Source organism: Octopus bimaculoides, chromosome 12 (genome assembly GCF_046866305.1).
Source record: "Octopus bimaculoides isolate indiv1 chromosome 12, ASM4686630v1, whole genome shotgun sequence".
Taxonomy (NCBI): Eukaryota; Metazoa; Mollusca; class Cephalopoda; order Octopoda; family Octopodidae; genus Octopus; species Octopus bimaculoides.
The window spans coordinates 121,474-143,973 of NC_142939.1; the positions used below are offsets into that span (position 1 = coordinate 121,474).

A 22,500-nucleotide genomic window follows, 5' to 3' on the forward strand; every position below is an offset into this window, starting at 1 on the left:
AATATACTATATATATATATATATATATATATATATATATATATAGTATATATATATATATATATATATATATATATATTATATATATATATATATGTATATATATATATATATATATACTATATATATATATATATATATATATATATATATATATATTATATATATATATATCATATATATATACATATATATATATATATATAATATATATATATATATATATATATATATATATATGTATATATATATAATATATATATATATATATATATATGTATATATAGTGTATATATATGTATATATATATGTATATATATATATATATATATATGTATATATATGTATATACATATATATACATATATATACATATATATACATATATATACATATATATACATATATATACATATATATACATATATATACATATATATACATATACATATAATATACATATATGTACATATATATACATATACATATATATACATATATATATTTATATATACATATATATACATATATATACATATACATATATATACATATATATATATATATATATATATATATATATATATATATACATATATATACATATATATACATATATATACATATATATACATATATATATATATATATATATATATATATTTATACGTATGTATGTATACACAGACATGCAAGAAGTAAATAAACACCTTTAATTTTCAAAATTTCTGATCTAAGCATCTTAATATATTTTCAGCGGTGTAGAATTTACAATGTAATTATTATTTTTCATTCCAGGTGCCATTATATTAAACATTTGCAAAGAGTAACCATACCATGCACAAAAAATTCAGCAGATCTGTCAGATTTTCTAAGAGGTCGTATTGTTGGGCAATCTGAGGCTGATCTTAGCCAGTGAAAAATTGCTGAAAATCTTCAAATTCTTCTTGCTACTGTTAATAGAATTAAAGTGCAATTCAAAAGCCATGGTGATGAATCAATGAATTCTCGTCCCAGCCGACCTGAGCCCTTGGAAAGGAAGCTTTGTTGTTTGAAGAGAATTGTGGAAAACGAACCTCATTTGAAGGCTTCTGACATTGTAAAACAATTAGAAGTTAGTACAAGAACGTGTGTTACATATCTGCATAAGCTTGGGTATTATGGATGAGCAGCTAGAAGAGAACCTCTCCTTCAAGCAGTTAATATCAAATAAAAGATTTTGAAAATTAAAGGTGTTTATTTACTTCCTGCCTGGCCCTGTGTGTGTGTGTGTGTGTGTGTGTGTGTATGACCTACACAGTAAACAACCAAAGATGTCATACAAATTCTACAAACTGCCCACATTCCCTCACTTGTAACAATAGCATTGTTTCTGTATGAGTTCATGTCTCTACATGTGTACCTTAACATTAGTGTTATCTCATTCATTTAATGTTCCCGTTTGTAGTTAATCTCTTATTTCATATTTCACATTCACCATTCTTCACAAACAGAAAAATCCTGTCGTCATATTTTTGTTGTCATGTTGGATTATATTGAATCAGTGGTTTTACTGATTGATTTACGTTTCTATTCCATATTATCCTACCACCATTCTGAAGAGTTTATGCTAAACATTAGGGTCATACTCAATTTTATCTGAGAGCAGCTCCTTTGAATGAAATAAGCCAGACCACAAAGAGAAGCAGTAACAGATAAATAAATGCAAAGGAAGAAAGCATGTAAAGAGACATAAATTGTTTTGTTTCTTGCTTCTTTTGATTAGCCACATTTTCTTTGTCTTACTTCATCTCAATAAGCGTCTGATGATTGATTTAATCTTTTATTTTTTTTTACCTTTTACTTGTTTCACTCATTAGACTGTGACCATGCTGGGGCACCGCCTTGAAAAATTTTAGTCGAATGAATCAACTTATCTTTTCTTTAAGTCCTGTACTTATCCTATTGGTCTCTTTTTATCTGACCGCTAAGTAATGGAGATGAAAACACACTAACATTAGTGGCCATGCTGGAGCACTGCCTTGAAGAATTTTAGTCAAACAAATCGACCCCTGACACACACACACATTCATATATATATGTGTGTGTGTGTGTGTGTGTGTGTGTGTGTGTGTGTATATATCTGTAATATAATATGTGACAATTATTCGGTTGCCATAATAAAACTCTGAGTTTCGGATGTCGGAGCGGAGATCATAACTGACGAGATGCCGGAGCTGACATCCAAAACTCAGAGTTTTATTATGGCAACCGAATAATTGTCACATATTATATTTACAGATAAATTCCTCTATTTCCATAATATCAAGGTCTCATTCGTTCTTTTGTTGTCATATTATTACTATTAATATATATATATATATATATATATATATATATACATGACGGGCTTCTTTCAGTTTCCCTCTATGAAATCCACAGACAAGGCTTTGGTCAGCCCAAGGCTATAGTAGAAGACACTTGCCCAAGGCGCCATGCAGTGGGACTGAGCCCAGAATCATGTGGTTCGTAAGCAAGCTACTTACCACACAACCACTCCTGCACCTATTCTTGGTTTTCACTTCTACAGATTGAATAGGAGTCAAACATTTTCGACTCTGTATCCAGACTCTATAAAATCACTCTGAATATAAATAAGATTTACAAATCAGCATCATAATTTTAACGTCCAATGTTTCATGCTTGCATGGGCTGGACGGAATTTCTTGAGCCAGATTTTCTACACCAACTCTCACCTGTTTCCAAGTAAGGTAATATTTCCCTGTGGTCAGACATGTTTTCACAGAAAGTTGAGAACAAGGGACACCGCTTGTGAGACAGTGACACTCATTTACAACTGTCAGGTGATGTCAAAGTAAGGAGACAGTAACACACACACACATACATACATATATACATATATACACACATACATACATACATACATATATACACTAACACACAACAGGCTTGTTTCTGTTTCTGTCTATCAAATCCACTGAGAAGGTTTTGGCTGGCCCAGGGCCACAGCAGAAGGCTCTTGCCCAATGTGCCATGCAGGGGGATTGAATCTGGAACCATGTGGTAGGGAAGCAAACTTTTTACCACACATCCATACCTGCACTTACATATAGTATCTGTGTATACACACACACGCACACACATGCACATACATACACACAGATACTCACATACGTACATATATATGCATGCACACACACACACACAAGCACACACATATACACATGCATGTACATACATGCACATAGACACACACACATACATATACACATACATACATATATATGCACATACACACACACACATACATACATATACATATGCACATACATACACACACACACACACATTCACATGCATGTACATACATGCACACAGACACACATACATACACACACACATACATGTACATATGCACATACATATACATATGCACATACATATGCGCACACACACACACAAAATTACATTTACAGTCTTCTACAGTTTCCACTCACTGGACTGAGACCATACACTGAGGAACCACCTTGAAAGGTTTCGTTTGTCAAGTTGACCTCTGAATATATTTTAAGTCCAGGAATGTATTCAATCATTTTAATTTTTTTGTCAATCCACAAAATTGCAGCGACATAAACGCTCCACCATTGTCTGTCAAGTTGTGAATGGCCAACACAAATACAAAGTCGTATGTATTTGCGTTTGTTTGGCAATTTGTGATGGAATGTTTAAGCCTGCAATTGTAGCAGCCTAGCACAAAAGAAATGGCAAGAATAATTACTGGACTTAAAATATGAACTCAGATTGATATGGTCAATTGAATCTTTCAAGATTGTACCCCTGCATTGGTTGCAGTCCAGTAAGAGAAATCAATTTTCAACAACTGTATATATGTATATATAGTGTTGCATTTCAGGATGGTCATTTTTTCTTTTTGGGCAAATAAATTCATGCATTATATATTTGTTCTTTGCTTGTTAATTACTGTCCACATGTCCATTGTCCGGAAATCTTTTGTCACACATTTGTGACACTTTCTGTCCTCGTGTGTGCTCCTGCTTCACTTACCCCATTCTGTACTTCTGTGATGTGTCAGAGAAGAACAGAATGGACTAAACAGAGCAGGAGTACAGATGAGGACAGAAAGATTTACGGACAAAGGAAATAAGTTAAGATAAGAACAGTAATAAATGAGAGAGGAACAAATATGGAGTCCATGTGTTTATTTGGTAAAGAAAAAAAAAAGAAAATGACCATCCCAAAATACAATATCTGTTTCAACACATGGCTTCACACCAGGAATCTTACAACACAATATGTGTGTGTGTATATATATATATATATATATATATATATATATATATATATATATATATATGTATGTATATATATATGTATGTATGTATGTATGTATGTATACATAATTGTTAAACAGAACATACCTAATTGTTTAGATCACCTGTGAACTAAACCCCCATACTTTGTGTATATATATATATATATATATATATATATATATATGCATACATATATATATATGTATATATAACTTTTGTAGGACCGAAATTGGTATATAAGAAATTAAACCCATTCTGGAACTTTGAATATCAAAGCTATTGGGGCCTCCCATTTTAAAACACTGTATTATATCATATTATTAAAATTGATAATGGTTACGTATTTATAATCACTAGATTATATAGAGAGTTTGTGTCTTTCATGCCTTTCTCAAAAGCATCAGTTAATTAAACGAAATAGCTCTCACAATCTCTTGAGAAATACTAAATATGTTTTAAGAAGATAATTAATGATGCCCCAAGTTGTTATCTATTGTAATTCTCAATTGATGTGATAGAGGGGACTACAGTCAATTGAATGACCCTGTATATTACTGGTACAACTTTTTTTTCTTACTCAACAGGTTAAATGAAATATTTCAAAGTCCCCCGGTTCTAGCCTGAAACCAGGAGCTGTAAAACATACAGTCTAATAAGAAATCACAGCCATCTTCCTCACCTTCTTCAAAATAATTCTGTGAATGGTACGAGACCATGATTATGAGGGTGAGTCAGAAAATAATGCAGCTTTTACTTTTTGACCTGTTTCTGTAAATACAATTCAGTAAGTTAAAAAGAAATGCAAATAAAAATGGCATTCCATTCTGACTCACTCTTTTGTATATTTAAGACAGGTGGAATAACCAACTCAATGGAAGTCAGTCTATGGCTGTTCTTTATTGAAAATGTTCTGGAAACATTTGAAGTCCAAGGAGGACAAAAATACTAGGATACATTGCAGTATTTAGTTACATCCTCCGAAATTTCCTCTTCCAGCCCACTTGTGCACAAATCATCATTTTAGTTCCCACTTTATAAATAATAGTTTCTAGTTTAGGGGCCAAGGCCAGCAATTCTGAGGGGAGAGGCATTAGCTGATATTGTCAAAACCAGTGCTTGACTGATACTTTGTTTTATTGATCCTGAAAGGCTAAAAGGCAAATTTGGACGTGGTAGGATTTGAACTTAGAATGGAAGAACCAGAAGTTGATGTTCTAATGATTCTGCTAATCCAATGAAAAACATGCACGAGAAACATGGCAATTTCATATTTCTATTCATAGTTTCATTTGCCTCTCCTCTCGAAATTGCTGGCCTTGTGCAAAAATTAGAAAGAATTGTTAAATATTTCGAGTGCAACACTCCAGCCTGTTTAATTATGTTAAAAATATTTCGATTTTATCTTTGATCTCATTCTGTAGTTTTGGGGTCTATTTTCACTCTCTGACCACTGCCACCTTCCCCATCCGCTAACCTTCTCACCTCCCTTCTTTTCTCATTATCTAATTACAAACAATTAACAACAACAATTGAAGTGAAGTAAAGGTTATTTCCCTTTGAAAATTTGACACTCATCATGTCAAGTTGAATAATAATGATAATAATAATAACAATAACAACGATTTCAAATTTTGGCACTAGGCCAGCAATTTTGGGGACGGGGTAAGTCGATTGCTTTGACCCCAGTACTCAATTGGTACTTATTTTATCGACCCTGAAAAGATGGAAGGCAAAGTTGACCTCGGCAGAATTTGAACTCAGAATGTAACGACAGGCCAAATACCACTAAGCATTTTTTCTGACGTGCTAACAATTCTGCCAGCTCACCACCTTAATAATAATAATCCTTTCTACTATAGGTACAAGGCCTGAAATTGTTGGGGAGGGAGCTAGTTAATTACATCGACCCCAGTGTTTCACTGGTACTTAATTTATTGACCCCGAAAGGATGATAGGCAAAGTCAGCCTTGGCAGAATTTGAACTCAGAATGAAGTGATGGGGCAAAATACTGCTAAGCATTTCGTCCAGTGTGCTAACAATTCTGCCAGCTCACCACCTTAATATTAGAATAATAATAATAATTATAATAATAATAATAATAATAATAATAATGTTTTCAAATTTTGGGACAAGGCCAGCAAGTCCGGGGGAGGGTATAAGTCGATTGCATTGACCCCAGTACTCAACTGGCACTTAATTTATTGACCCTGAAAGGATGAAAGGCAAAGTCGACTGTGGCAGAATTTGAACTCAGAACGTAAAGACGGGTGAAAAACTGTTAAGCCCGGTGTGCTAATGATTCTGCCAGGTCACCGCCTTAATAATAATAGTAATAATAATAATAATGATAATAATAATAATAACCTGGTAATTAAGAACTATCCGAGAGTCTTTCATAATAAACAAAATAATAATGACGATAATATACCATGTTGGAACAATCCAGAAAGGGTGATGGAGGGGTAGAGTTGATTAAATCAACCTCAGTGTATAACTGGTATCGTTTTTTATTGATACAACAAAGATGAAAGGCAAAGTTAACACTGTTGGGATTTGAAATCAAAACAGTGAAGTTAAAATTCCTCAAAGCATTTTGTTTCTTTGGTGCTCTACCGATTTTCCATAATAATAATCATAATAATGGTTTCAAATTTTGGCAAAAGGCCAGCAATTTCAGAGTGGGGTAAGTCGATTACATCAACCTGCCTCAGTACATGACTGGTACTCACTTTATCAACCCTGAAAGGATGAAAGGCAAAGTTGACCTCAATGGGATTTGAACTCAGAATGTAAAGGTGAACAAAATGCTGCTGAACATTTTGCCTGGTGTGCTAATGATTCTGCCACCTTGCTACCATGATGATAATAATAATAATAATAATAATAATAATAATAATAATAATAATAATAATAATAATAATAATAATAATGATGATGATGATGATGATGATTATTTCAAATATCGGCTCAATTTTTCGAGGGGGGTGGGTTAAGTTGATTACTTCGACCCCAGTGATCAAGTGGTACTCATTTTATTGACCCTGGGAAGATGAAATGCAAATTGACCTCAGCAGAATTTGACCTAAGAATGTCAAAACGGATGAAATGGAAATGCTGCTGCTAATAATAATAATAATAATAATAATAATAATAATCCTTTCTGCTCTAGGCACAAGGCCTGAAATTTTGGGGGAGGGGACTAGTCAGTTACATCAACCCCAGTATGCAACTGGTACTTAATTTATCAATCCCGAAAAGATGAAAGGCAAAGTCGACCTCAGCGGAATTTGAACTCAGAACGTAGCGACGGGTGAAATACCACTAAGCATTTTGTCCAGAGTGCTAATATTTCTGCCAGCTTTCTGCCTTAGTAGTAATAATAATAATAATAATAATAATCATCATCATCATCATCGTCGTTTAACGTCCGCTTTCCATGCTAGCATGGGTTGGACGATTTGACTGAGGACTGGTGAAACCGGATGGCTACACCAGGCTCCAGTCTGATTTGGCAGAGTTTCTACAGCTGGATGCCCTTCCTAATGCCAACCACTCAGAGAGTGTAGTGGGTGAATAATGGTAATAACAACAACAACAATCAGAATATTAATGTTACCTTAATGAAAGACTCAATTTCCATCTGATAACGATGAAGTTGTAAATGAATCAGAAATTGTGTTGATATAAATATCTGGAAATTGAGATAACAGTGTGGGGACTGAAAACAGAAGGAAACCCTTGTGGTTATAGAGGGAACTCCCTGTAATTATAGGGTGTTTTGAGAATGATGAAAGAAATATATCTACTGGTAAATGTATCCCCAAAACCCTATAACTTACAAATATGAACAATATACAGAAAATGGTGCAACTAGACACTGCACACATGTTGTGAAGAATTGTGTGAAAACAAACAGAAAATATGAAACCAAAGCAAAATACTTCATACGCCCGAGGCATAGAGAGTAGTTCTCAGTCTTGCAGTAAAAACACACACTAAAATAAGATTACAAAAAGAAATAATGATAAAAATAAAATAAAATAATATTTTATATTCAAACAGTATGTATTAGAAAAATCTCAGATAAATTTAATGTAGTTGCCTACAGTTTATAATATCTGTGCTGGAGAAATTAAACAAATGTACATAAATCATGTTATTCTCTTTGTACACAGAAAAATAAAGGAGATTATTTGGATATGTTTTATAGCTGATTAGCCACTTTCCAGAAGATAAGTGCCCCTTATTCATCTGTTTACAAAGAGATCAGAATAGCAAATGCTTTTTAAATCAAATACAAACCAAGATTTAACTGAAATGGCTAAACTAATATGTATATATATCATGCATTTGTTGGTGGCATGATTAAATAATTAAGAAATAAGCACAAGGACATTAATTTGGAATATGATGGGAGAAGTCGATTTAATCCTCTAAACCCTAATCATGAGATATCTTTAAATAAGTGAAGGTAGTAAATAAATTTAGATTCTATGGACTTGACTGTTATCATCATTACAGAGTAACATCCAGTTTTGTAAGAATTGAATTCAGAAAAATAAAACAGATTTAATTAAACATTTCAAGAAATTTAATTTTTTGTTTCTGTCAAACAAATTTCTTACATTTGTTTACAAAAACTTATTTTGTAGAGAAGGGCAAATATCTGAATCAAGTACCCCTGCCCTCAGCGTATGACTGTATTTTGATAATCCCATGGTATAATAGATTAAATCGACTTCACTATTATCAGGAGTTAGAAACAATGCAGAGGTATTAAACTAAATATTTTCTGCAAAAATCATTTAGTTTGGGGCTCTGCAATTTCTGCTTAATTCTTCACCCGAGCACCTCATTTGATAACAACAACAACAATAACAACAATAATGTCATCAACAACAACAACAACAACAGTTGTAGTAGCAGTAACAACAACAACAATGTTGACTGCTATGTCTATAACAATGAGAATGCATGCGCTGGGGCTGGGGTACAGGCTGGATTTGTTTCCTTTCTGTTTCTCAGAGGCAATGGAAATGATGATGGTGGCATGGTGGTGGTGGTGGTGGTGGTGGCGGAGGTGGTGGTGTTGGCAGTGGTAGTGGTGGTGATGATGGCAGTGGAAGAGGTGACAGTCATGGAGTAACAATGCTATGATATCTATGTCTACTGGATAGAACATGGAGGTGAACCGAGTGCTGCATCGTGCTGGTGGAGGGCATGTCGTGAGGGCATGTGGCTGACAATGTGGGTGGTGGTGGCACCACTGCTGCTGCCGGATTGTCCTGAAGTGCCAGCATTAGCTGAGCTCCCAGCAGCAGCACCGGCAGCGGTTCCGCTGCCACTACCACCCCCTCCAGCCGCCCTGTCCAAGTCTAGTCACCTGGGTGGATGCTCCTTGCGTGAAAGAGGTTTGTTGCCAAGTAATTTGTCCAATTCATTCATCAACGATGGTGTTAATTTTGGAACATACTGTAATACAAGAACAAACAGTGTGGTGAGAGAAGGTCACTGACGGAATGTAATAACGAGTATTATTAAACATCTAGAATGAATTTTAATAAGCATATATCGTTAGTTATTTCTATTAATGAGGCAGAGATAAAGAGATTGTAATAAATCTTTGAGTATGTATAATACACACATACACACAGATATATATACACACAGATATATATAATACACACATACACACAGATATATGTGGAAAAATGAACATTAAAGGGTTGTGATGATAAGTGAGATTCTAGAATTGGAATCTCTTACTCGAATCCAGGAACTCCTTCGAGAGTGTCAGGTTCTTCCAATTTAAGTGAAAAAAAGTTTGTTTTTGAATTATATTCATTTGTTTGGTTATGATTAGATGGTTGTGCATGTTATGTGATATACTTTACACAATGGATATAACAATATCATTGTTCTTGATCATGTCTATCTATATGACGTTTTGGTTGTTGAAACAACTATAAACTATAGAATAAATGTAAGACCAGCTACTTCATTATTCACTTATTACATATATTATGAGCAGGTTTGTACAACCATCCAGTATCATTACATTGGTCCCCCTGTGCAGACCTCAAAATGGTTAACACAAAAAGAAAGCTGAGATGGTATGGCCATGTAGTAAGATCCACTTTCTGACCTCTTTCACGACTCTTTATCCAATCTCTCACTTCTTGTTCTGCTTAGTTTATTTTGTCAACCATCCTCAACTATAACAATATCTGTTTCAATGCCAAGTGAGACCTAAATCCAAGGCCTCCGCCAGGGGTGTAGCCAGCCCACTTATGCGTACCTTCCTTCATTGGACACAACTCCACTTGCGAAGACCTGTTGAGGCAAGTGAAATCGGAATCAAAATCAAACTAAATTCGATGACTGGCACCCATGCCAACGCTGTCTCCCTCATTGGATATGAAACTCGGCTTGTGAAGACCTGTTGGGGCAAGTGAAAGCGAAATCATGATGCCACCTGTGTCCAGCGTCACCTTCCTGGCACTTGTGCCGGTGGCATGTGTAAAGACATTCAAGCGAGATCGTGCCAGTGCCATTGGACTGGCTCCTGTGCAGGTGGCACGTAAAAGCACCCACTACACTCTCGGAGTGGTTGGCGTTAGGAAGGGCATCTAGCTGTAGAAACTCTGCCAAATCAGATTGGAGCCTGGTGCAGCCATCTGGTTCGCTAGTCCCCAGTCAAATCAGCCAACCCATGCTAGCATGGAAAGCGGATGTTGAATGATGATGATGATGATGATATATATATATATATATATATATACATACTCATGTTTTGAGTTCTATTTTCCTCGTTTACATTGGCAAACCTATATATATATTCTTTTATTCTTTTACTTGTCTCAGTCATTTCGACTGCTGCCATGCTGGAGCACCACCTTTAGTCAAACAAATCGACCCCAGGACTCATTCTTTGCAAGTCTTCTATCGGTGTCTTTGCTGAACCACTAAGTTCCAGGGATGTAAACATGCCAACATCGGTTGTCAAGCAATGATGGGGTGTGTGACAAACACACACACAGATACACACACATGACAGGCATCTTTCAGCTTCTGTCTACCAAATCCACTCTCAAGGCTTTGGCCGGCTTGAAGCTACAGTAGAAGACACTTGCTCAAGGTGTCACACAGTGAGACAGAAACCCAGAACTATGTGGTTGGGAAGCAAGCTTCTTACCATACAACCACTCCTGCACTGATATATTTCTTGTAAACGCTAAGTTCTACGTATTACGTTTAAAATTTTAGTTTAAAAGCATTTCTTCGATAAGATAAGTTATGATTTTATTTTAAGAAATTTTGTTAAATGTTTTTCGATTATTTATTTATTTATTGTTAAAACAAGTATTTTTTAATATTTTTATTTGATATTTATTATAAGTTACAATACGTATATTGATATTATTATTATTATTATTATTATTATTATTATTATTATTATCTATATCTTAATTTAGACCTGATGTGTGACTATATTTTTGAATAGATTTAATTGCAGATCGATTTGCTTATTAATTGAATTGGTTTTATTAGTTATCAATTTGAAAATATAGCCACGAAAAGTGAGTAGTCATTTTTATACCATTTACTAGTTAATCTTTTATGTACTTTATTGATTTTTAGAATAAAATTTTTATGATATATTTATTTTCTAGAGGGTATAAATTACATTCTTCATTATTGAATTGCTTAATAGTGGTTTTTCTCTAAATTATATATGTGTATATATATATATATATATATATATATATATATATATATATATATATATATATATATAGGGAGAGAGTGAAAGAGATTCGGTGGAATCATGAACTTAAGTTGAAGCACCAAGTCAGTCTGGTGTTATCTGCACAGCTCGAAGTAAGGTGAATAAAATCAAAATAAACAACAGCATATCAAATAGTGATGCAGTACGACCGTTTCAAGTGAATTCATTTAATTGAACAATGCAACCATGACATTAATTTAAATGCATTGCTATCTTCAGCTGCACAAATTATATTAATGTATCCTACCTGTTGAAATTCCATATATTTTTTTGTGCAGCTGAAGATAGCATTGCATTTAAATTTATGTAATGATTGCATTGTTTAATTAAATGGAGCCGCTTGAAGCGGTCGTACTGCATCACTACTTGATATCCTGTTGCTTATTTTGATATCTATCTATCTATCTATATATATATACACACACACACACACACATATATATATATACGACTGGCTTCTTTCAGTTTCTGTCTACCAAATCCACTCACAAGGCGCTTTGGTCGGCCTAAGGCTATAATAGAAGACGTTAGCTCAAGGTGCCACACAGTGGGACTAAATCCAGAACCAAGTGGTTAGGAAGCAAGCTTGTTACCACACAACTACTCTTGTGCTGCACTCTCTCTCTCTCTCTCTCTCTCTCATTATATATATAAATATAAACAGAATATGAATAGAAATATTGTTCACATTATGTTATAAAGCTTCCACAGAATGGTGGTTTATTTGCTCAGTAATGTCTTAATTTCATCAACACATAATGGATCTATTTGCATTCACCAGAGAAGCAATCCCTGTATATCCGCCACTCACTTGATGCCAAATCAGACTCACCTCTAATTTGATGAAGATTTTGTTGCTATTTCTAGCACATCAATTGACATGTGTAGAGACTCTTTGTATATAAGCATATGTTGAAGCACCTTGGCTTAACATGCTTAAATATGATGGTGTTTATTATAGGACCAAAAATACAATATATTTTCAACAGGAATTGACAATCTTAATGCCATTGTGACATGAGTATAAATACCTGCAGAGCTTGGAGATTTTCATAAAGTTGGTCTACTGATGTAGCTCCAAGTAAAACACAATGAATGGCTTCCTGTCTCAGACACCAGGCTGAAATATAAGGAGAAATTTCAATCTTTGGACAGCAATTTTGCAGTTAAGGTGACTAAATTAGCAAATAGGCATTTTTTTTTAGCTCTCTGTACAATCTTCTCAAAATTTCTATCTCTATAGTTAAGATTAATAATGGTTTCAAATTTTGGCACATGGCCAGCAATATCAGAGAAATGGGTAAGTTGATTACATTGATCCCAATGCTCAGCTGGGAGCTTGTTTTATCTCCAATCATCACAATACTGTCAACAAATAGACATTCATTGCCAAGAAGAAAATATAATTATTATAGGCGCAGGAGTGGCTGTGTGGTAAGTAGCTTGCTTACCAACCACATGGTTCCGGGTTCAGTCCCACTGCGTGGCACCTTGGGCAAGTGTCTTCTACTATAGCCTCGGGCCGACCAAAGCCTTGTGAGTGGATTTGGTAGGCGGAAACTGGAAGAAGTCCGTCGTATATATGTATATATATGTATGTGTTTGTGTGTCTGTGTTTGTTCCTCCCCCTCCCCCCCAGCATCGCTTGACAACCGATACTGGTGTGTTCACGTCCCCGTAACTTAGCGGTTCGGCAAAAAGTGACCCGATAGAATAAGTACTAGGCTTACAAAGAATAAGTCCTGGGGTCGATTTGATTCGACTAAAGGCGGTGCTCCAGCATGGCCGCAGTCAAATGACTGAAACAAGTAAAAGAGTAAAAGAGAAAAAGAGTAACTAAACACATATGAAAGATTAATGGTGATGAAATAGTTAATGGCCAAAGATAGCTGTCTGTCTAAATTGTAAGCCATTCACCATGAAGATAAGTCGCTTACCTGTTAACAGCTATTCAGACTGAAGCATGCACATATGTATACCATAGTTAAGATCTACAACATTTTATCTATGGATATTATTGTTATGGCTTTGTCATCTTTACTAAAGAAATGCTAACCTCAATTTTAGAATTCAAAACATGCCACCCTTTTTTTCTAAATGTAGATCCATCTGATTGCTACAGTGATTGAGGTAAGCAACTGCACATAGGTAATATTTAAATTCATACTCGTTGTTAAATAGCTTGATCTTAGAATTAATCACCTGCATGACCTGTCAGCATTTCACTGTAATTGATTTTGTATGAATAATCAAAGGTCTCTTACCTATTGCCAGTTGAGCTAATGAGCAACCTAATCTATCAGCAACGACTGCCACTTCTCTTAGACGTGCTTGCTGTTTGCGGCCCTCCTCACTGAGAATTTTATCTTTCAGCCATCCGTAATTCTGCAGAGAAATGTTTAAAGTAAAATATTTTAATGTTGATCAATATAGGACATTGAGAGATCAATAAATCTTATTGAACATAAAATAATCAATATATCATACTGAACATAGAATGATGTAGTTGATAGAACCAGAAAAAGACTGAGCTAAATGCTTTACTCTGGCAAGTTTTGTTTAGCAAAGATCTGTTTTCAAATCTAACTAGGATTAATTTTATTTTATCTCCATCTCGTGAGAAAAAGATGTCATTTAAATATTGACTTCAAATTTTGGCACAAGGCCAGCAGTTAAGACAGTAAGATCTGCAATTTCAGGGATTAAGTTGATTACATTGACTCTCTTTTGCTCAGCTGATTGTTGTTTTATTGATCCCGAAAGTCCACCCCTGGCAGCATTTGAACTCAGAATGTGAAGTTGAAAGAAATGCTACAAGTATTTTGTCTGGCGTTGGTGAAATTTCTGCTTGCTCACTGCCTTAATGTCATTAATATATTTGTTCAATCACTATCTTGCTTTTTTGCAAAAACTGGTTTCATGTCCAAGAAAAACCAGTATTTCTAGTATAATGTTGACAGAGAGACTCAAACACTTTAAAGGATTTAGTCTCTTCCCACCAATTTGAGAGTTGGAATCCTGCCAGTGTTAATATCACTTATTCTGTCTGTGATGATAATAAGATAATAGAAATGCACAATAGAGTACACCTGATGTGAATGATACAAAAGTTCAACCGTTATTGCAGTGGAAAGTTGAACAAATGATTTTTACAGTTTTTGAAGGATTATCCTGACAGGTTCTCAGTCTTTCTTGAGATTCTCTTCAGAGACAATGCTCTCACTTTTGTTTTCTACAGTTCATGTAAGTTTGATAGTTCTTCAAATAGTTATAAGACTGCAGAAGCAGGTGTTCTTTTTTAGTTCTAATCTTGTTGATGCCAGCTCCATCACATTCCAGGATGGAACATGGATGTTAAATGAAGGTGATGATAATGATAATGATGATGATGATAATGATGATGACTGAGCTTTGGCTGCTTAGATACAGAGATGACATGCTCTGGCCCATGGTATCTATTTACAGCTAACTGGACTGGGCCAGGAAACATTAAGTGCTTTGGACATGGATACAATGTAGCATTGAAGTGTGAAACAACAATTAATATAGCAATGTAACTTTATGTGAGGTTGGAAATGCAATAAAGTTAACTGGAATTGGCTCCAAAAGAAGATATACCTTTAGGGCAGCACGAGAATAGATCGGTACTCCATCGTCATACTTCCCTGAAAGAATTCCTGATGCTAATGGGGACCAGCAAATTGTTCCAACACCTAAAAGAAATGGTAAGTAATTAATTATACATTTATATTTAATAATATTGGTTTCAAATTTTGGCACAAGGCCAGCAATTTCGGGTGAGAAGATAAGTCGATTACATCAACCCCGGAACTGAAGTGATACTTATTTTATAGACCCCAAAAAATGAAAGACAAAGTTAACCCTGGTGGCTTTGAACTGAGAATGTGAAGTCCAAAGAAATGTTGCTAAGCATTCTTACTGGTTCTGTAATGATTCTGTGAGTTCACAATCTTAATTTATATTTAATAATGACAAGTGAGCGAAATTTTTGACAATATACAGTGCTTGTAAGGTGGGGGGAGCTGGCTGAAAAGTTAGCATGCTGGGTGAAATGCTTAGTAGTATTTCGTCTGTCTTTATGTTCTGAGTTCAAATTCTGTCAAGGTTGACTTTGCCTTTCATCCTTTCAGGGTCGATAAATTGAGTACCAGTTATGTACTGGGGCTGATCTAATCGACTGGCCCCCTCCCCAAAAATTTTGGGTCTTGTGCCTAGAGTAGAAAAGAATATTTATAGACACAATGAATGAAACAAACTGCACAAGCAAATTTATTTGTCTTGCTAAGGGCACAACACAATGGATGCAGTCGGAATTGAACTCATGACCATTTGTGTTCATGAGTTCCTTACCTTCACTTGTACCTTACAGATGTTCCCACACATGTTGTGTAAACATCATTACCACCATCATCATCATTTAACATCATTTAACCCTGCTGGCATGGGTTGGATAGTTTGACAGGAGCTTGGTCTGCTGAAGGGTTGCCTGAGCTCTTTGTTTTGGCATGGTTTCTATGGCTGGATACCCTTCCTAATGCCAAAGGAAGGCTATTCTTATACATTAATAACATAATTTAAAATTAACATCAGATTGTTGGTTTCAAACAGTATCACATTTCATACATAACATCATCTATATAAAGTGTCCTCTTATGATGAAGAGATCACATGACTAAGATTACGCATGATTCTAATGAAACTATCCAATCACAATCACCCGTTGCATATCACATGACCACTTTAATTTATTTTGTTGTAGAAGGATGTATATGAATGTTACTTTATTGTTGTGATGAAGATGGCAATGGAGACGATAGAGTAGAACTTTACCAATTTTAGTGTAGATCTCATGCATGTGAAGCTCAACTTTATCTCGATGAAACATGTTATATTCAGCTTGTTCAGCAGTTGGTGGGATCAGGTTGAACTGGCGTGCCACAGCGTAACTTTCCTACATAGGGTCAAACAAATAATGGGAAACAATGACAGAAAGAGCAAAAGTTTTTCAAAAAATCACTATCAAACAACATCTTAGAAATGATGCAGTAGATGACAGTCTGGGATGCATTAAGCTTCCCAAAAAAAAAACCCCCAAAAAACAAAAAAGAAAACCCCCAAAAAAGGAAGGGAATAAAAAATGATAACGTAGTAACAGGTGGAAAGTATTTTGTTTTACCTCAAGTCATGATGGCCAGCAGGTCTGACCTAGGAGTAACCAATAACAATTTTAGTCATTTTATTCTACATCTATCATGAATGAATGGTGGGTAATCTTTGGTTTTAGGTACGTATAATTGAGGGACTAACAATGAAACTAAACAGTCATAGAAAATAGAGAACAGATTCTGGTATCCACGAATAAGTGTTAAGTTTTATTTTTAGTCCTGTTGACGTATGTACCTAAAAACCAAAGAATGGTGTTCCGAAAAGCTTTGGTGGACATCACAAATTTCCATTTCACTTCTCTGTTAATTAGAGGTCTTGCACTCATCTTGGAAATCCTAGCAATGATAGGAAACTTAATGGTAAACATTAAGCGAGCAGAATCATCAATCTTAAATGTATGGTTTGTCTTGAAGTCGGAGCATCAATCTTAAATATATTCCTGGTTTGTCTTGAAGCAAGACTAAGGAGAGACAAGAGTTCATTGCAACTCAACACCAATTCTACCATCTATCCTTGGCTTAAAACGGTGCGTTATGTCGTCCTACTGTACTTCTTTTAAGTAAAGACAGACTGACGGAGCTGTCTGTCTATGCCATTACCATATTAGCCCGATCAGAAGGTTGAAAAGCAAAGTATGAAAATTTCTGGTTTAGCAAAAAATGAATCTGTCTCCTGTTGTAGAGTCCCTTCCAGGAAGGAAGGAAGGACATCTATGTGGTGTGATAAAGAGACAGTCTCTTGTTAGAATTCCATTTGCATTTAGGATTGATGCCAGTTCTTGACTAGCGTTTTATTTTTATAGAATATGAAAGACAAAGTTTATCTTGATATAACTTGTCCTGCTAGAAATAACAGCTAAATCTATCTCAAACTACACTTTACTATTTTATAAAAGACTCTTTGACTAATGTTGTCCTAGGTACACTAATCCACAAGAAACGACAGTGTAGTCATGGTTGGAATAGCCTTTGGATCCTACATCAGTCTGCTCTGTCAAGGCTGACCTGGGACTAGGAAACTACCCAGCAAAACATCTAGTGTTAGGTACAGGACACATTCTTCCGACTTTTCAGTGCATTATTTCCAAACAACAATGCCGTGAACTGGCAGAAGCGTTAGGATGCCAGACAAAATGCTCAGCAGCATTTCTTGATGTTCTGAGTTCAAATTTCGCCGAGGTCGACTTAGCCTTTCATGCTTTCAGGGTCGATGAAATAAGTACCAGTTGAATCCTGAGGTCGTTGTTATCGAGCAGCCCCAACCCCTAAAAAATTTCAGGCCTTGTGCCTGGAGTAGAAAAGATTATTCCCAAAATGACTCTACGGGGAGAAAGACCATAATTCAGTTAGAGTTATTTCCCTTGCATTGTAGTGGCTCATTCAGGCTCAAGAATAGACTATTTCTAATATTCCAGTATACGTGTGTGTGTGTGTGTGTGTGCCTTGTTTATGTGTCACATTGTGTGTGTGTGTGTGTGTTATTTTGAGTAGGTGTACTTGTGTGGTAAGAAGCTTGCTTCCAAACTACGTGGTTCTGGGTTCAGTTCCACTACATGGCACCTCGGGCAAGTGTCTTCTGCTATAGCCTTAGGCTGACTAAAGCCTTGTGAGTGGATTTGATAGAAAGAAACTGAAAGAGGCCCGTCGTATATACGTGTATATATGTGTGTGTGTGTGTGTGTGTGTTTGTGCCTGTATGCCCTGCCACCACCACTACTTTACAACTGGTGCTGGTGTGTTCCCCTACCCTGCAACCTAGTGGTTCATCAACAGAGACTCACAGAATTAGTACCAGGCTTTTAAAAAAAAGTACAGGGTCGATTCATTTGACTTAAAGTTCTGCAAGGCAGTGCCCCAGCATGGCCACAGTCTATCGACTGAAACAAGTAGCAGATAAGAGATTAAAGATAATAGCCATCTATTCCTCCACAAGTCCATTTGGGAGCAGATGTGCTTATTTGCATCTTTATTAGTACAGGGCAACCTCCGTTCTCAACCATAGTTTGTTCTGAAAGTCTGTTCAAGAACCGAATCATTTTTTCCTATTACAATTAATGTAAAAGAGATTAATTCGTTTCCAAGCAGCAGATGAATCTTTATTTACATGTTCAGACTCCATATTTTAGTATAAAACCGTTTCTCCAAACTGTAAATAGCACACAAAAGTGCATCATTTCTTCCCTTCCATAAAAACTTTTTGGGGGTTTCTTCCCTTCTTGGTCTCTTTGCTCAGGTAAATCTTTCTCTGGAGTTTTTTTCTTTTTTTCTTTCAGTGAAAACCTATCCAATGTTAGTTGTTTTTGCCTGCATTGTAAAACTTTTCTAAAATGAGACATGACATTGTCATTGAAAAGGTTTACTGCTCTATTTGCTACCACTGTATTATCAGGGTGACATTTTCCCACAAAACTTTGCACATCACCTCATTTAGCACAAATTTCTTTGATTAAAGAACTTGGGACATCCTCCTTTCCTTCCTCCACCTCATAAGACATTTCCTTAGCCAAAGTCTTTTGCTGATCATTTTGAAGGTGTACAAGTTCTTCAGTGGTAAATTCAGTACAGTGGTCTCCCCCCAGCTCTTCAATATCTCCACTGTCGACATTCAAGCCCATAGTTTATCCCATAGAGACAATATCATCAACAGTAGCAATTTCCTCGACAGCAGCAGTTACTTGTAGCTGTCTCAAATCTCTCAAAGTCTTGTTAGAAAAGCACAGCACAACACATGAATGTATACAGAATGTATATCTAATGAGAGTCTTGATGTTTTCTGTTATATATGTTCACCTCTTCTTTTATATGAGGGGATTTTGAAAAGTTCCTTGCTTTGGGTAAAAGTAAATACAGGAGGGTCAGTTAATTATGACTTTATTCAATGTATTCCCCTCTCAGATTCAAATACTTATTGAAGTGGCCCTTCAGTTTTTCTAAGTCCTGTAAAAGAATTCAGAAGGTTCGGCCTTAAACCAGACCTTTCACGACACCTTTAAAGCCAGAAACTTTTCAATCCCACCCACTCATATATGCGTGTGTGTATGCACACTTTCAAATGCTTCATTTATATCAAACCAAATGATGTTTAAAAATCTATTCTGAGAAAGCAGTTTCTTCCACAACATCCCATATTGCCATTTATTGGATAGTAATCTTGGACTGAAACGATCTTTTTGATCTTTGGTTACACTTCACTACACATCTTTACACAATGATAGTAAATCTATCAGAACTGTGATGTGATTTAATTGGATGCAATATATATAAAACGGTTGGCTTTAGGAAGGGCACCCAGCCATAGAAACCATGACAAAGCAGACACTGGAGTGTGATACAGTCCTTTGACACATTTTTGGTTTCTGTCAAACCATCCAAGCCATGCCAGTATGGAACATTGGCATTAAAGGATGATGTAAGGTGGCAAGCAGATGGAATCGTTAGTTGATATGAGGGAAAAAAATGCTAAGTGGTATGTCTTACAATACTTTACATTCTGAGGTCAAATCCTGCTGTGGTCAGTTTCGGCTTTCGTCTCTTTTGCATCGAAAAATAAAGTACCAGTCAATGCCAATAAAAGATGGAATCACCATGGCAACTTCTCCTTAAAATAGCTGGTCTTGAATCTTGCAATGGACTGGCTTCCTGTTCAGAGGTGTTCTTGGTCACTTATGCACTGTGGAATCTGGGTAACTAGGTGTATGAGTTGCACCATCATCATCATCATCATCATTTAGCATCCGCTTTCCATGCTGGCATGGGTTGGACAGTTTGTCATAGAGACGACTAGCAGGGAGATGCCCAGACTCCAATTGTCTGTTGTGGTTTCGTTTCTTCATTTCTTTCAAGCCTTTATAAGTCCTCTGTAGTCAAAGTCCATGTGTCACTGCCATGTAACATAGCTGTACATACACAGGCATCATACAATCTGCTTTCACTCTGAGGGAGAGGCCCTTAGTTACCAACAAAGCTAGAAGCTTTCTGAACTTTGTCCAGCCTGTTCTTATTCAAGCATATATATATATATATATATATATATATATATATATATATATATATATATATGCGAGTAAAAATAAATACAAAAAAAGGTGGATTTTTTTGTATGATTGTGTATAGAGGAATATATTATTTTGCTTAAAAGAGTTCCAACACTGTCTGTTTTTTATGTTTTATTTATATTCCTGCAGAACTAATGTGGGGTATAGAATATGGAATATACAATATATAATATAATATACAATATATAATATAAAATAAAATAAAAATGGATGGCACCATGAAATAAAGTATTGAATGTAGATGAAATATTGAGTGTTCAATATAAAGGATCAGATATATAAATATATAAATATAAATATATATATATAAAGGCGACTCGAGTTTCAGGGCTATTTCCCTTCGTCATGGCCGGTATGACAGTCTTTAACAGACTGTAATAAGTTGGCTGGTTTTCTGTCTTTTATACCAATTCCTTTGGATGGCAGCAGTAGGTGTCTGGCTATTTTTAGAATTGATGTTAAATCTATTTTTAGACATGATGATATTTTAACCTAAAAACTTGAAAAAACTATTAACAAAGGCAAGGTTTGACCTCAGCAACAAAAATCAAACATTCACTGTATCCAAATGCAATGATAGCCGATGCGGCACATGCCGATCAATCCATACCGGCCCATATATGAACACAAAAACAGGGAAAATATTCACCAATGCGAACATGAACTGCAAAAGTAGAAATCTAATCTACTGCATCAAATGCCCTAATTGTGAAGAATTGTACGTTGGCCAGACAGGTAATGCACTATCGGAACGCTCACGGGTACATCGACAACAGATTAAAAACCCAGAAGTTCGCCAAATACCACTGAGTAACCATCTAGCAACATGTGGTCATCAAACTTTTATTATATTTCCATTCCATAAACTTTACAACCGGAATGAAATTGAAAGAAAATGCAAAGAAAAGGACTTTATTAAGAAATTCAAACCCACTCTTAACAAACAATGATTAAATCCATCTTACTTGGGGTTTAAAAATCTTATCCCTGTAACCAAAACACAAAAAATCTCTCAGATATCATCATTTCTATAAATAGATTTGGCATCATTTCTAAGAACAGCCAAACACCTACTGTGGTTTAAAAATCTTATCCCTACAACCCATACAAAACAATAAATTAAAATATCATCATG

At 35.3% G+C, this 22,500-nt stretch overlaps 1 protein-coding gene and 1 pseudogene across 6 annotated transcripts in view; both read right to left on the reverse strand.

The window, feature by feature from the left end:
- LOC106880139 (voltage-gated potassium channel subunit beta-2) overlaps nt 1–22,500 on the reverse strand; it is a 223,955-nt gene that overhangs the window by 23,753 nt on the left and 177,702 nt on the right. For 5 of the 6 annotated variants that reach the window (XM_089360669.1, XM_089360670.1, XM_052972031.2 and 2 more), the window contains 5 exons: nt 16,976–17,096; nt 15,743–15,837; nt 14,389–14,509; nt 13,156–13,244; nt 9,719–9,807 (listed from right to left, as the gene is read on the reverse strand). In XM_089360669.1, the coding sequence (XP_089216795.1) occupies nt 9,719–9,807; nt 13,156–13,244; nt 14,389–14,509; nt 15,743–15,837; nt 16,976–17,096 (515 nt within the window). Of the gene's footprint in view, nt 1–8,381; nt 9,808–13,155; nt 13,245–14,388; nt 14,510–15,742; nt 15,838–16,975; nt 17,097–22,500 lie in introns of those variants that run through there. The other variant, XM_089360672.1, reaches the window with a different exon arrangement.
- LOC149132939 (uncharacterized) lies at nt 19,540–20,432 on the reverse strand (annotated as a pseudogene).